Source organism: Paroedura picta, chromosome 4 (assembly GCF_049243985.1).
Source record: "Paroedura picta isolate Pp20150507F chromosome 4, Ppicta_v3.0, whole genome shotgun sequence".
NCBI classification, from domain to species: Eukaryota; Metazoa; Chordata; class Lepidosauria; order Squamata; family Gekkonidae; genus Paroedura; species Paroedura picta.
Window position 1 is genome coordinate 50872046 of NC_135372.1, and position 13881 is coordinate 50885926.

Sequence of the window (13881 nt, forward strand, 5' to 3'; positions counted from 1 at the left end):
GAAGTCTATCCTTTACATGTTAAATGGATCTATCTACCATACTGTTTCTTTAATGAGTCAAAAAAAGACCAACATGACTTGGCAGCTGGCAATGAACAACTGGGGAAAGCCACACATAAATTAATCCAGTCTTTATTCCAGAGATTTTATATTTCTTATACAAGTCACTAGAACAAGTCTACCAAACAGAAATGAGCTTTTGTGATATGGTTTCTTTCAATACTGCATTTTGACATTATCTCACAATTAATCAGTGTTTTAAAAATTTGCCTAGTTTTCCCGTTGCTAGAGAGAAAATTCTTCAGCTCAAGCAATGCTCACAAGTCTTTGTAAAAAAAATGCATTAAAAAAAGAACACTACGAAGATACTTTAAATGTGTCTTTCATTTATAAAAAATGATCTGGAAACCATAAATTAAAGTTTGCTGCTTGACCTTTCATTTTCCTGGCTCCCTCGTTCAATCTTCTTTAGCTTTGTTAGCATAGGGTTCCTTTATAAGTGATAGGGTGGTGGCACCAATTTTGTTTTTCACAACAAAAACCCAGGGATATTGTATGGAATCTTTACATTAATAATAAAAGTGAGCCAGAAAGTCTATGTGGATATGGTATAGGCTTATCAATGTTCCTATGAGGTAGCATGAACTACTACATAAGCCTCAGCAATTACTAAATCCCTGCCTTAAAAATTGCTACCTCCTTGAGCAGCCTACCCTAAAAGTAATGCCTTGTTGAACGTCACGGGAAAAATTTCAAATGCTTTCCCAAGACACGACGTACAAATGGACACACAAGTTTTGGAACTTCAGCCTTCATGGATGTTGAATGCACATAAATATTTTAGCTATAATACACGTTCAAGACCCATCCTCAAAAGCTTCTGCCATACTATTATGCAAAGCACAGCCATGCTAATTCAAAGAGAGAAACCATAATTCCACATCTATAAAACAAAGTAGAATTAGTGGCAGTTTTATTGCCGTATACAAATTTAACCAACATGGCAAACCATGCCAAAGGGATTAGAACAGTTTCAGGACATATGTACAGATTGTACATTTCAGATACATTTTGAACAGGTTAAAAAAAATGCACAGATTTGTATCTTGAATTTTAACTAAACAAATGGGCTGGAATAGTCAATGCATTTAATGGGATTACAAAGGCACTTCCCTACTCAAAAGAGGAAATGACAATCTGCAGCCTAGAGGGAGATTGAAGAAGAGTGCTCATCAACTACTGCACAACCTCAACTTTAAGGGGTGAAAATAAGCAAGATTTCAAACATTTACAGGATTCAATATGATCCACTTCTGAACATTCATACAGTCTCTTCTTTGTCTTTAGATTGTTTTTCTTGATTCTCTCGTTCTGGACTTTGGCTCCTCTGACGTTCATGTTTGTCTGAGTGTTCCTTATCACTGGGGTCATGCTTATGAGAACGTTCTTTGCTTTTACTACGTTTCCGTGTTTTCTCTTTACTGGGACTAAGCTCTCGTTTTCGGGACTTTTCAGCGCTATCAGTTCTTCCTCTGCTCCTACTCCTACTCCTCTTATTTAATTTCTCTTTACTTTCACTTTTGTATTTACTTGACTTCTCTTTGCTTCTGCTTCTACTGTGCTTGCCGGCATTCCTACTCACACTTCTACTCCTACGCTTTCGATCCCTACTTCGACTCCTGCTGTGTTTTCTTTCTTTCTTGGCATCTCTTTTCTCATCCCTATGCTTCCTTTCGTCTTTTTCATCTTTGTGCCTCTTCTCTTCAATGTCACTCTTACTTTTTCTGTCTTTTGATTTTTCTCTAGAACGATCTCTCTCCCTTGAGCGCTCTCTTTCCCTTTCATTGCCTCTTTCTTTGTCATAGTCCCGTTCTTTCCTCCTACTACGCTCATTTTCTTTCTCCCTCTCCCTCTCCCTGTCTCTTCTGTCTCCTTTTCGATCACGGCTTCGACTTCTGTGCCTCTCCCTGCTTCTACTTCGCCTCCGTTCCAATGCCCGATCAGAACTTCGGGATCTTCGCCTCTCCCTCTCTCTCTCCTTGGCTTCACGCTCTAGTCTTTGCCGTTCTCGTTCTCTCTCCAGTTCTCTATCAAAGCTGGATAGCCCACGACTTTCCTGATGACGACTTCTGCTTCTTGATCTTCTAGGTGACCTCCTGGGAGTCAAGGACCTTCTTGGAGACCTATATGAAGAAAAATACTTAAGAAACTCATTTTTTTCTGATTACGGTTTGACACAGAAGTTTTTGTACTGTGTTTTATACATTTCCACCCCATGTTGCTGCAATTGTTACTTTCAAAATAATTCTAATTTCTATAATTTTTGAATGAGTGTATCAACTGCACTACAGCTACTGTGGTGTTTAGCAAAGACAGACATAAGGTAGATAATCACACTGGCAAATCTCTGTGGCATAATCTTCAGAGTCACCTGGACTGAATGCCCAAAAGCTTAGATTCAATAAAAAGGGATTTGATATTATAACGGATTAGAATCCTACACATACTCACCTGGAGCAAGTACCATTAAACCCAGTGGGAGTCACTTTTTAGTAAAGATCCATATAATCAGATTAAATGTTACTGAGGCTACCTGGCTAGGTTGGGAAAAGCTTTAGACATGAGCCACAAATCTGATTTAAGTAATAATAAAAAAAGAACACTTGCCAGGATTTTGTTTTTAAAATGTCACCAATTGCAGAGTACTTTTATGGAATACTGGCCACTGGCCACAATTACACTTAAGAGGACTTAAAACCTATTCCAGCCCTCCCCCCACAGTTGCATAGGAACCAAATAGCTTTATGTTTCATATTTAAAACTTAATATTTAATGCTTAATTCTTTTATGTATTTATAATCCTTCTGTAAGCTGTGTTGAGGCTCTGGGGAAGGGTATAAATGCAAAAATAAATACTTTAAAGCAGTGGTCCCCAACCCGCGGTCACTATCGCTTAGAGGTCAATACTGCAAAAAAGGATCACAGGACAATGATATTAATTTAAAGAAAGACAAAATCTAAATACAGCAGTTATTCTTAAAGTTTATGTATAACCTTGAACGTCTACGTTCTGCATGTCTTTCCACTTCTTCTATTCCCTCCTTGCCATCTTTCTTGATTTTTCTAGGTCTCGCTTTGATTTGCTGGTCAATGTTTTTCTGGACTGGTACTGGAATCCTCGGAAATAATGTAGAAAACCATTCGAGCTTAGTAAGGAAAGAGCGCAGCATTTCTCCAATGGTCATGACACAGCCACCACCTGCTTTCACATCAAGGTCCTTAAAAAATGAAACACAAAACAGAACACAGATTCTGACTGTGAGAAGCCATCTAAAGTTCAGTTTAAAACAAATGCAACTATTCTGACTGCCACCTTTCCTGTTTCAAATATGATTGCTTAAGCACTTCAACACCTGTTCCTTTGTATTTGGCCAAATATGTTACAGGCTGGAATTTTGATTCAGTGTGTATGCAGGCAGGTGTGTACCAGTCCTGCAGTCAGACAGTAAAGGGTCCATTTCTTTACAGTGAATTCCCTTATACAGCCGGTGTATATGCTGTCATCTTGAATCTTTATGCCACCACATAGAAGATAATTAGTTCTAAATTAATAACACTTTTGAGGACACTTATCACACTCAACATTGTGGTCCAACCAGATTTAGGTCGACTTCATTTCCTGTCTAAAAATGATCAGAAAAAGCTGTAGGCACAAAATGGACCCTACTTAAATTGGAAGCAATAGCAAACCAACTGCCATGAAGCAGTGAGGTTTCTAATTTAGAGTTATGCAAAAAAATAAATAAAGGAACAAATAATTGGAAACGCATAATCCATGATGACCATTGTCTCGGAAAAGGGTCATTACCGCATGAAGGCCTTCTTGCTATGCCCTCTCACAGCTCAGGACATGTTAGTCAGCTATTGTCAGGCCCAAACCTATAGTGCAAGCACACAAGGAAAGTGAGATTTGTTATCTAAAACAGGAAGACAAAATCTAAATGTAAAACTGCTTGCACTCACACACATTTAAGTGTTCATATACAGTATTTCCAAATAAAATCGGTGCACAGAGATCTAAAGAAGAAAACAACACATTAGCTTAATGAAGTACCTGAAAGGTGCACACAAAAACAGAGTATCAAAGCATTTACTCAGGCAAATACATGTAGCAGAGATACAAAGCTGACCAGCTTCCATATCTTTAACGGAGGCAAACTTAGGCAAACTATAACTGATTAAAGTGATGCCTGTGCAGTATTACATTTTTTACTAATATGGGACACAGGGAGCAAAAGTGACCATGACTTTGTGGAGGACAACAGCAAGCATCTTTCTGTATTACCATAAAGGGGCAACAAAACATATTTCAATATATCATATACTCCAGCAAGAACTGGAGGCACAAAAATATCCTACCTAAAAAGAAAAGAAAAAAAAGGGGGGTGGACTTAATATATTCTACACTAAGTATGAAAAGACCAAGTGCTATGAAAGTGTTCATTCTCTTGGCCAAACCTCCAATTTATTTACTTATTTAAAATATTGTCCACTTGTTTTTAAAAACTGTGTCTCATGAATATTTCTCCAGCAATATTTCTCTAAACTTTGGGCATCATACTGCCACTTAGGCAGGCAACATGCTAAATTCCTTTCAGATTTATTTGGCCACGATTAGCATGGCTCTATAACCTAGTCCCTAAAAAGTTTGCATAAGTTAAAGATAGGAAAGATTTTAGTGCTTGACACATGTGGTCAAAAATGTATCTTAATTTCATTCATGCTTTGGAACCTATAGCATTTTATCTCAAAGTTGCCTTAGCTAAGATTTTGGAAAGAAAACAAAAGATAAAAGTAAACAAATTATTACCCTTGTTGACATACCTCCTCATCATCAAGGAAGGATTCAAACCAGTCCCATAAATCTGTTGGAGGCTGTGTGTACCTTGAAGTATAAAGAAACTGTGTAAATTTAATAATGCTTCTTGCGCACTAAGTCAGTTGGCAACTGCTTATGTTCCTACTTACCTAATATACATGAATCCAAGGGCCCTGATATATGGTGAGTCTGTATGGGTTATTAGTCCCATCACTTGTTTACGGGTAAGCTTCAAGGTAAATAACTTGTACAGCAGGCAAAAGGCTGTGGATACTATGCCGCCAGTCCCAACACCACGCACCTTGAGAAATTAGGAAGACAACAATTGCAACTGATTGAATATTTGAGATTAATAGAGTCCTTTTTTCATTTTACCTCCTTCTATAAATGCCAATGTTTCTTTTTCATGAACAAGCAGGATTAGAACTTTGGAAGGATGTTCTGAATCAACTATAGGTATTTACAACAGTACTTTCTGAAGCTGAAATGATCCATTCAGGAGTTGTATCTGATCACCCAGGAGAAGACTTAGACATGTAAATTGCCTAAGCACAGACGTACATACAAAGCACTCATGCCTGGAGAAAAACTAAACTTATTTCCCATGACCATCAACTGATTAATCACACTATCTAAGCAATTAAGATTCATCTGCTTCATTATTATTACTATTTTTGCCATCTAGTCACAGCTAACTTGTGGCGACCCTGTAGGGTTTTCAAGGCAAGATATGGTTAGAGGTGGTTTGCCAATGCCTGCCTTTGCATAGCAACCCTAATATTCCTTGGAGGTCTCCCAGCCAATTACTAACCAGGGCCAACCCTGCTTACCTTCCTAGATTGGGCTATTCTGGGCTGTCCTGGTCAGGGCTTGCTTCATTATATGCTGCCGTTTTGATTTATATGCTTTAAAAAAAACCCTCTCATTTTTAGCAATATTGTTTCAATATATTTTTAGGGGATATTACTGTATTTTATTGATTTTGTAAACCGCTGCAAGACATTTGAGAGCAGCAGTATATAAATATAAATAAATAAGCATCGCACAATATTTTGCTTTTCCTCCCCCAGTTTTGATTCAGTGACAAATCACTTTTTGAAGTCAGTTTACCAGAAAACGATCTACCAATAAAAATGCCCTCTTCAATTAATTAACTGAGGCTTTACTACAGTGGTCCCCAACCCCCGGTCTGGGGACTGGTCCCAGTCCGTGGATATGTTGGTACTGGGCCGCGGCTCCTCGTCCTCCTCTCCGGCTGCTGACTCGGGGGCTGCCCTGCCACTCTGCCGCCAGCTCACCTTTGGTGCTCTCCAGCGGCCGCCATAGCTGGGGCTCCCCCTCAGCATGGCACTGCGCAGCTGCTACTGGCAGTGCCCCCCAGCACACGGCAGGAAGTCAGGGGCTCAGGCGGCGGCAACGTCCCTTGGCAAAAGACTACCCCCTCCCCGGGCCTCAGTAAAATTGTCAAGCGTTGACCAGTCCCCGGTGATAAAAAGATTGGGGACCACTGGTTTAGTAGACTGATATAACAATTAAACTAGCAATCTAAGAGTTTTCAGATGATCAGTATTCATTTTACACACAAATAGCTACCATATTAAAAAAAACTGCAAAAATTCAGAAGGCACGTACTTCTACTTACCCCTCCGCACATCCCTGTCTGGCCTGCTGTTTTTCTGCTTCCTTTTTCCCAAGGCTCAACATGTGTGACCTGCAAACAGAAGGGGAATGATCAAACTTACTTTAATTTCAGGCTCTCAATTATGATCTTCTGTTTATTTGCTGAGAAGCACTGTGATATGTCATGAGCCTCTTGTGGCGCAGAGTGGTAAGGCAGCCGTCTGAAAGCTTTGCCCATAAGGCTGGGAGTTCAATCCCAGCAGCCGGCTCAAGGTTGACTCAGCCTTCCATCCTTCCGAGGTCGGTAAAATGAGTACCCAGCTTGCTGGGGGGTAAACGGTCATGACTGGGGAAGGCACTGGCAAACCACCCCGTATTGAGTCTGCCATGAAAACGCTAGAGGGCGTCACCCCAAGGGTCAGACATGACTCGGTGCTTGCACAGGGGATACCTTTACCTTTACCGTGATATGTGTATTTTAATTTAAGATTTAAGATTGCACTATTAAAGGAAATGAAGGATGCTCCTGTCAGTGCTCTCCTGTCACTGCTAGTTTTATTTATGTACCTGCTTCCTACATCTTTATACAACTGAAGCTGCTGCTGGTGAAGACTTAATGTGTTGGACAGTGGGCACGGCCAGAAAAAATGTGTTGGACAGTGGGCACTGCCAGAATCCCAGTATGTGGATTCAAAGGCAAACCTTCCAGTTTGATTTGGGGGAAGGGGCTGATGTTGGATTATTCAACCTTGGTCTTCTAAGAATATTAATATAACTGGATCAAACTTTGAAGGGAGCTCAGTAGTAGTCAGATTTTGAGGAAAGTACCATAGAACATTCTGAGCTGCAGGAAGCAGGATAGACACTTGCCCATAAAACCAAGGCTGCAGCTCTCCATAACTTTAGTTGGGAGTTAACCCCCCCCCCCTAAATATACTGATCTAGATTTCCAACTTAACATATGTAGGATCAGACTGTAAATCTATAACTTTGGGACATACCACAAATCTTTACACCGCCCGTGGCGCCGCGGGCGCCACGGACTAAATAAAACAGTAAGCCCTTGGAAGGCGGGCTGTGTCCGGGATGAGGAAGGGTGCCGATTGGCCCCTTCCTCATGACAGACTATCGGAGGGACCAATCGGCAGGCGCGAAGCGCCTGCCGATTGGTCCCTCCGATTCCTTGCCGGAGCAACTGCGAGCCGCGCGTAGCGCAGCTCGCAGTTGCTCCAAGCCAGCCGGCCTCTAAGAACCTCTAAGAACCTCTAAGCTCTAAACCTCTAACCTCTAAGCCCGCGAGCCGCGCCCGCAGATCGGGCCGCGCCCGCGGGCCGCGCCCGCGGATCGGGCCGCGCCCGCCGGCCGCGCCCACGGATCGGGCCGTGCCCGCGGGCCGCGCCCGCGCATCGGGCCGCGCCCGCGGGCCGCGCCCACGGATCGGGCCGCGCCAGCGGGCCGCGCCCGCGGATCGGGCCGCGCCCGCGGGCCGCGCCCGCGGGCCGCGCCCGCCGCCGCCCAGGGAGCCCCCGGCCTCTAAAAACGCATCGCCGGCACATGAAGATGGCCGCCGGCAAGAAGACCGCGCCAGGGAGCCGCCCGCCGAAGGAGCTGCCCGCCGAGAAGAAGCCACCCAAGGAGCTGCCCGCCGCGAAGGAGCTGCCCGACGTCGCTACAGCCCTCTCACCGGTAAGCTACCTTTCCTCACCCTGCCCTCGCCAGTCCCTCGCTCTCCACCCCCCTGCTAGGGCCCATTGTATTTGGAATGCAATGGGCTCTTTTACTAGTATAGCCCATATTTCATAAAACATAACCTGCCAAACACATCTGCTTTACTAGACTTTCCCTCTTGAACTGTTGCCATATTAAATGGCAGACGCACTCTGAGTATAAGCACATCTTAGTAGTTATATGTCAAAGAAACAAGCTGTTAAAAAGAGAAAATAACTCAAAAGTAGCCTACATTGGCTAAGTATCGCTACAATTCAGCATGATGTCAAAGTCCCTCTCCTTTTCTAAACAGGAAGGGACAAGTTGGCAGCACAAATTTTAACTCATTTTGGAGTATCCCTGGCTAAAACAATTAGATTCTTAGTCCTTTTTTCTATTGGCAAGCATCCATTGCTGTAGATGTGTAGGATAAAAATTGCTGGTTAAATAAGATTCTTTTTATGAAATTGGCCTTTTCTTGTGACCCCAAATCAATCCAGGAGTATATAGAAAGAGACAATACTTTCAGGTTGGGCACTTTGGACGCCCTGTATGCATTGTCCTAAATTTCTGGAAATGGCCATATTTTTCTGATACGAACTTCAGAGAGTGGGGAAAATTCTGACTGCAAAGTCACAGATGCCATAGGAAGAGGAGCTCTTAATCTTCAGATGATAATCTTGAAAATGAAGTTCACAATTGTTATTCTTGTCTTCACCACATTTTTACCCTACCCTTTCTACAAAGAACTCTACAAAGATAGCAATCTGTGGTTTTGCATACATTTTGTCCTCATATTCATCAAATGTGGGTTAGACCAAGAGAGAATGACTGGCCCAAGAGCCATGAATAAGGTTTACGTCTGTGGTAAGGATCTAATCAATATTATGGTAATGCTATCATAATTTTATGAAAATCGAATTCTGGTATTTAGCTCACTACTGTTTTTCTGGGACTTTAAGTGGCTCTATAAAAAAAAGGGCAGAACACTGAGAGGGCAGGGGAGAAGCACTGAATATCCCTTTCTAATCCAATGACAGGACAGGTTCTTAGGAGGCCATGGAACAAGCCATACAGTTGCTTGGATCAGGTCTGGACAGTGTGGGCTAACCCACCAGGGAATCTTTTTTCTGGGAATCAGCGGTAGCTGGTCAGCCCTGCCCTCTTGTGTCTCTGAAGCATCAAACAGAACCTGAGACTTTGTCATTAGCAACTGGACAAGCAACAGCTGCACCCTCTAGGGAAGATTAACATTTGATGCTTCATGATTCTGCTCAACATCATTCTTACAAGGAAATTAGATGCTATGTTCTCTGGCTTTACCACTGAAAAAGAAATCAGCCACTAGAGTACCTACAACAGTGCTGGGGTATTTCTTAGACCACCTTGGAAGCTTTTATGGCTTGTATAAGTATTATATGTTTTAGTTGCTCAAAACCTTCATTTGATATGAAACTAATACAAAATGTAAAAGGAAGAGTAGGGTTTTATATGCCACTTTTCCAAAGCAGCTTACAATCGCCTTTCTTTTCCTCTCCCCACAACAGACACCCTGTGAGGTGGGTGGGGCTGAGAGAGCCCTAATACCGTATTTGCCGGCGTATAAGACGACTGGGCATATAAAACGACCCCCCCATTTCCACTCAAAATATAGATTGTTACATTACATTACAGTACTATGGGCCACTATGGGCAGCTATGTCTATCCCAACTGAAGTGCACCCGGCGTATAGGATGACCCCCCCACTTGGAGGCATGTTTTTCAGGGGGGGAAAGTAGCCTTATATGCCAGCAAATACTGTATTACTGCTCAGTCAGAACAGCTTTATCAGTGCTGTGGCGAGCCCAAGGTTACCCAGCTGGCTGCATGTGGGGGAGCGCAAAATCAAACCCGGCTCACCAGAAGTCCGCACTCTTAACCACTACACCAAGGTAGCCATCCTCCTCTTCTGAAACTTGTGCTGATTTTTAGACTAATTAAAGTACATTAGTACTTATCTCAACAAAGGACAAAAATGTTTAACTGACTTTATATTTCAGTCCTTCATGTACAAATATACTGGTGTGTATCCAGCCATCTGCAGAATTTGGAGATTTGGACTTTCCTGCTGAGGTCCACCTGAGACCACTGAAAAGTTTTTCCTTAGTAGGATCATTGGATCGTTGGAAAAATAGGGGGAGGGAGTGGGGGACTGCAGTAGGAGAAAGAAATCACCACTCCCTGTTCTGCAAATGGTATGTCATTCTGTCAGAGGAACAAAGAGACTGGATAATGTAGTTACATTATTTATAGTTCCCCTTTCTCATGGAGACAGAAGGCGGATTACACAGTGACAGTCAATACAATCAATAGGATGGGATGTCTGAGGAACAATGTAATAGAATTAGGATTATATAAATTGGACAGTGAGCAAAAATCCAATGTGAAGTGGAAAGTGGAAGCATCAACATGACTGTTAAACAATACAAAAGTTACACAGAATACATACAACGAAAGACAGTACTTACTATACATAGTAGTATAGTTCACAGTCCATTTCCTTTTATTAAAGCATCTTCCTGAATCATTATTATATAGTCCTATCACTTATATATCTGTCCTGAGTTATTCAAAACTCAGTTTGAAGTAATTTGAGGATTGCCAGGATTGCAGGTACCTTCCTAACCTAATCAGGCAAGCTATTCCAAAAGATGGGGTCCACAACATGGATTGCATGTATTCAGGCATCAAGTACGGCCATTTACAAATGCATAAATCCCAATGTAGTCAGTGAAGCTTAAGCCTTACTTCAGAGTGAATATGCTTGCAGTGCACATCCATTATAAATCACTCTGAAAGTATTAATGGCATGTCTCACTGGACAGATTTCATCTTTTTTGACTGTATTATTTGGAATTAACATAAGTCAACAAAACCAGCTTGATAGATTCAAATGGACAGACATGTTGGTCTGAAGTAGAACAACAAAATTTGAGTCCAATGGCACCTTTAAGACCAACAAAGATTTATTCAAGGCATGAGCTTTGTCTGAGAAGTGTGACTGCACACGAAACCTCACACAAATTCTGTTAAAACTATCCTGACAAATTAAAAATATATTAGCTTGACAGGTTTCCCAAATCATACTTTAATTTAAACTGAAGCACAACATTATGTCTTAAAATAAAACCTACCTATTACAAAGTAGATTAAAGCAATGTTTTTCTTCAATTGAAACAACTTCATTTTGGATAGACATTACAAACTTTAGACATGAGAATATTTGCCAGCGAACAGTAGATTGCACTAGACATGTCTTTTATCATCATCAGTGGTAATAAAAAGACATGGCATGCCACATCACAATCAAAGGAAGAAAAAGCCACTAAAATCAACAGATGGTTAAAGAAATGCAAGGCAGCAACTTCAATGAATAAAGCCTGCCTTTTTCTCTCATGTTAGAGACACAAAAGTGGGAAAAACTGACAAATATCACAGTTCAGCACAGCTAAATACATTCAACAATTTCACTCTTGGTTAGAGAAAAAACTTGATCCATTAGCATATCAAATGATGCCAACATCATAACATATTATCCATGAGTTGGGAGGGGGGGAATGCAGACTCCAATTTCTATTCATGCTATTCACTCAGTTTGGTCCCTTCTTAAAAGGGCGAAAGAGTTCATAAGGACACAAAGATAATAGGTGAATTTTGAGTCATCTTGCTGCTGGATCAATATCAACTATTGTGCTAACTCCAGAAGTTCCCTCCTTCCTAGTCCAGCTCTAATGTTAGAATTAGCTTTCAGAAAAAAATCTGATCAACTTCCAGACTGCAACATTTGGATTTGCTTGACAAGAGACCCTGCCAAGTGGTGACAGTAAACGAAGAGATCCTAGTCTCCATATCAGGACACCTCATTTATGAATCAGACTTATAATCTGAGCCCCCAGGGAGGGCGGTATATAAATATAATAATAAATAAATAAAATAAATAAGCACAAATATTTCTATTATTACAATTCCTTAATAAACAAAGAAAAATGCACCATCCAAACCATTTAAGGCACAACAGCCAGTGTGATGTTGTGGTTAAATGGTCACTAAGATCTGGGGGAAATCCCCACTCTGCCATAGAAGTTTGCTGAGTGACCTTAAATACTCTCAGCCTAATCTACTTGACACCTGTTATTGTGGGAAGAAAATCAAGAGGAGAAAAGTATACTTTAATTCTGGTCCCTGCTGTGCTGAAATGTGGAATATACACTGCATAAGTAACCAAGCAGCAGCTATAACCAGAAGTCTTCAAGGAGAGTTTAAAATGCTAAATATTTATTTTATTAATTATATATATTTATATACCACCCTCCCCGGAGGGTTGGTTTGATTTGAAATGGTGTTTTCTTTGAAGCTGGCCTTAGGTTTCAGTTGAAAAAAAATACGACCATCTATACCTAAAGTAAATAACACTGACAATGACATTCTCCTTGCAAGTTGCTTCTCTTTGCTTCTATTCACAGAATCGTTTAACCAGAGCCAGCCACACGTTTACGCATTTGACCAGCCCCAATTTCGACAACGTGGAATAGTTACACAATGTGTCTCCTCCTCCCTACACGAATGAAGCCGAAATATCTCCAATTCGGTTTGGATTATAACACAGCTGTCCAGCCTTTCATCATAGAAAAAAGGAAAACTGCAGAGAGTTCTTACAGCCACGCTGGGCTCATTTGGGAGTAGTGAAGCCCAGGCCTTGACTTGATTTTGGGATCGTAAAAACGCCTCTTATTGCCTTACAAAAAAGAAAATGGCAGAGGGGAATGCGACGCCGGGGCTGGAGCCCACCCACGAGCAAAGGCTCCGTCCCGTCCTCCCCAGGGCAGGCCCGCCGGGCCTTGCCCGCTGCCGCCATCCTCATCCCCTTCGCGGCCCGCTCACCTTGAAGAAGATCTCGTCGACCACCTCGTGGTAGGTCTTCAGCTCGTAGAGCTGCACCTTGAAGTAGGGCGAGGAGAGGATGTTGGTGAGGATCATGGGGTTCAGGTTCATGGTCTTCTCGTTCCCCCACAGCGGCAGGACGTTGCCTTGCTTGCCCGAGGCGGCCGGCTTCGGGCCCGCGCTTTGGAGCGGCAGCGGGGGCGACAAGACGGCTCCGGCCTGCGGAGGCTGCGGCGGGGCCCTCGGGTAGTGCTGCAGTTGCTGCTGCTGCGGCGGCGGGTGGCAGTTCCCGGCGCCCACGATGGGGCAGTTGTTGGCCATGGCGGCGGCACCGGGGACCGGCGGCGGCGGGAAGGCGCGGGGGGCTTCGACCGAAGGCGCGGGCAAACAGGCCGGCGGAGGCGTCCCAGCTTGAGCCGCGTCGAACTCCACCAACCGCCGACAAGATGGCGGCCTCCGCGGAAATGACGCACGGGCCTTCCGGGACCGAGGCGGCCAATTGCGGAGCGAGGGCGGAGGGAGGCGGCGGAGTGCGGCTCGCGGGAGGAGGAAGAGGAGGCCCGAGCGGAGCGGCGCAGAGAGGAAGGGAGACGAGGGGCGGCTTGCGCGGGAAAGCGGACGAATGAGGCCCTCGTCACGTTCAGCATATTCGCTTCTGCGGTCTGCAGTGGGACAAGCGAGCCGCCAGCCGCCATCGGAGTCGCCTCAAGAGCACGGACGGAGGAGGGCCAAGGAAATGCGCTTCGATGTAGGG

General features: G+C 43.2%; 1 protein-coding gene across 1 annotated transcript; it reads right to left on the reverse strand.

The window, feature by feature from the left end:
• Positions 1–116: 116 nt before the first annotated feature.
• PRPF38B (pre-mRNA processing factor 38B) lies at positions 117–13594 on the reverse strand. Its single transcript, XM_077332816.1, has 6 exons — positions 13128–13594; positions 6522–6590; positions 5029–5180; positions 4885–4945; positions 3055–3278; positions 117–2183 (listed from the first exon to the last, which is right to left on the reverse strand). Exons 1-6 carry the CDS (start codon positions 13446–13448, stop codon positions 1322–1324), a joined length of 1689 nt encoding a protein of 562 aa, XP_077188931.1. The 5' UTR covers positions 13449–13594; the 3' UTR covers positions 117–1321.
• Between the last annotated feature and the right edge of the window lie 287 nt (positions 13595–13881).

Excerpts from the sequence above, each read along its gene's own strand:
- PRPF38B (XM_077332816.1), bottom strand. The coding sequence starts at position 13,448 with ATGGCCAACAACTGCCCCATCGTGGGCGCCGGGAACTGCCACCCGCCG. Across the intron at positions 4,946-5,028 it reads CTTGGATTCATGTATATTAG|GTACACACAGCCTCCAACAG; the intron begins GTAAGTAGGAAC and ends TTATACTTCAAG. Across the intron at positions 2,184-3,054 it reads GCAGAACGTAGACGTTCAAG|GTCTCCAAGAAGGTCCTTGA; the intron begins GTTATACATAAA and ends TTCTTCATATAG.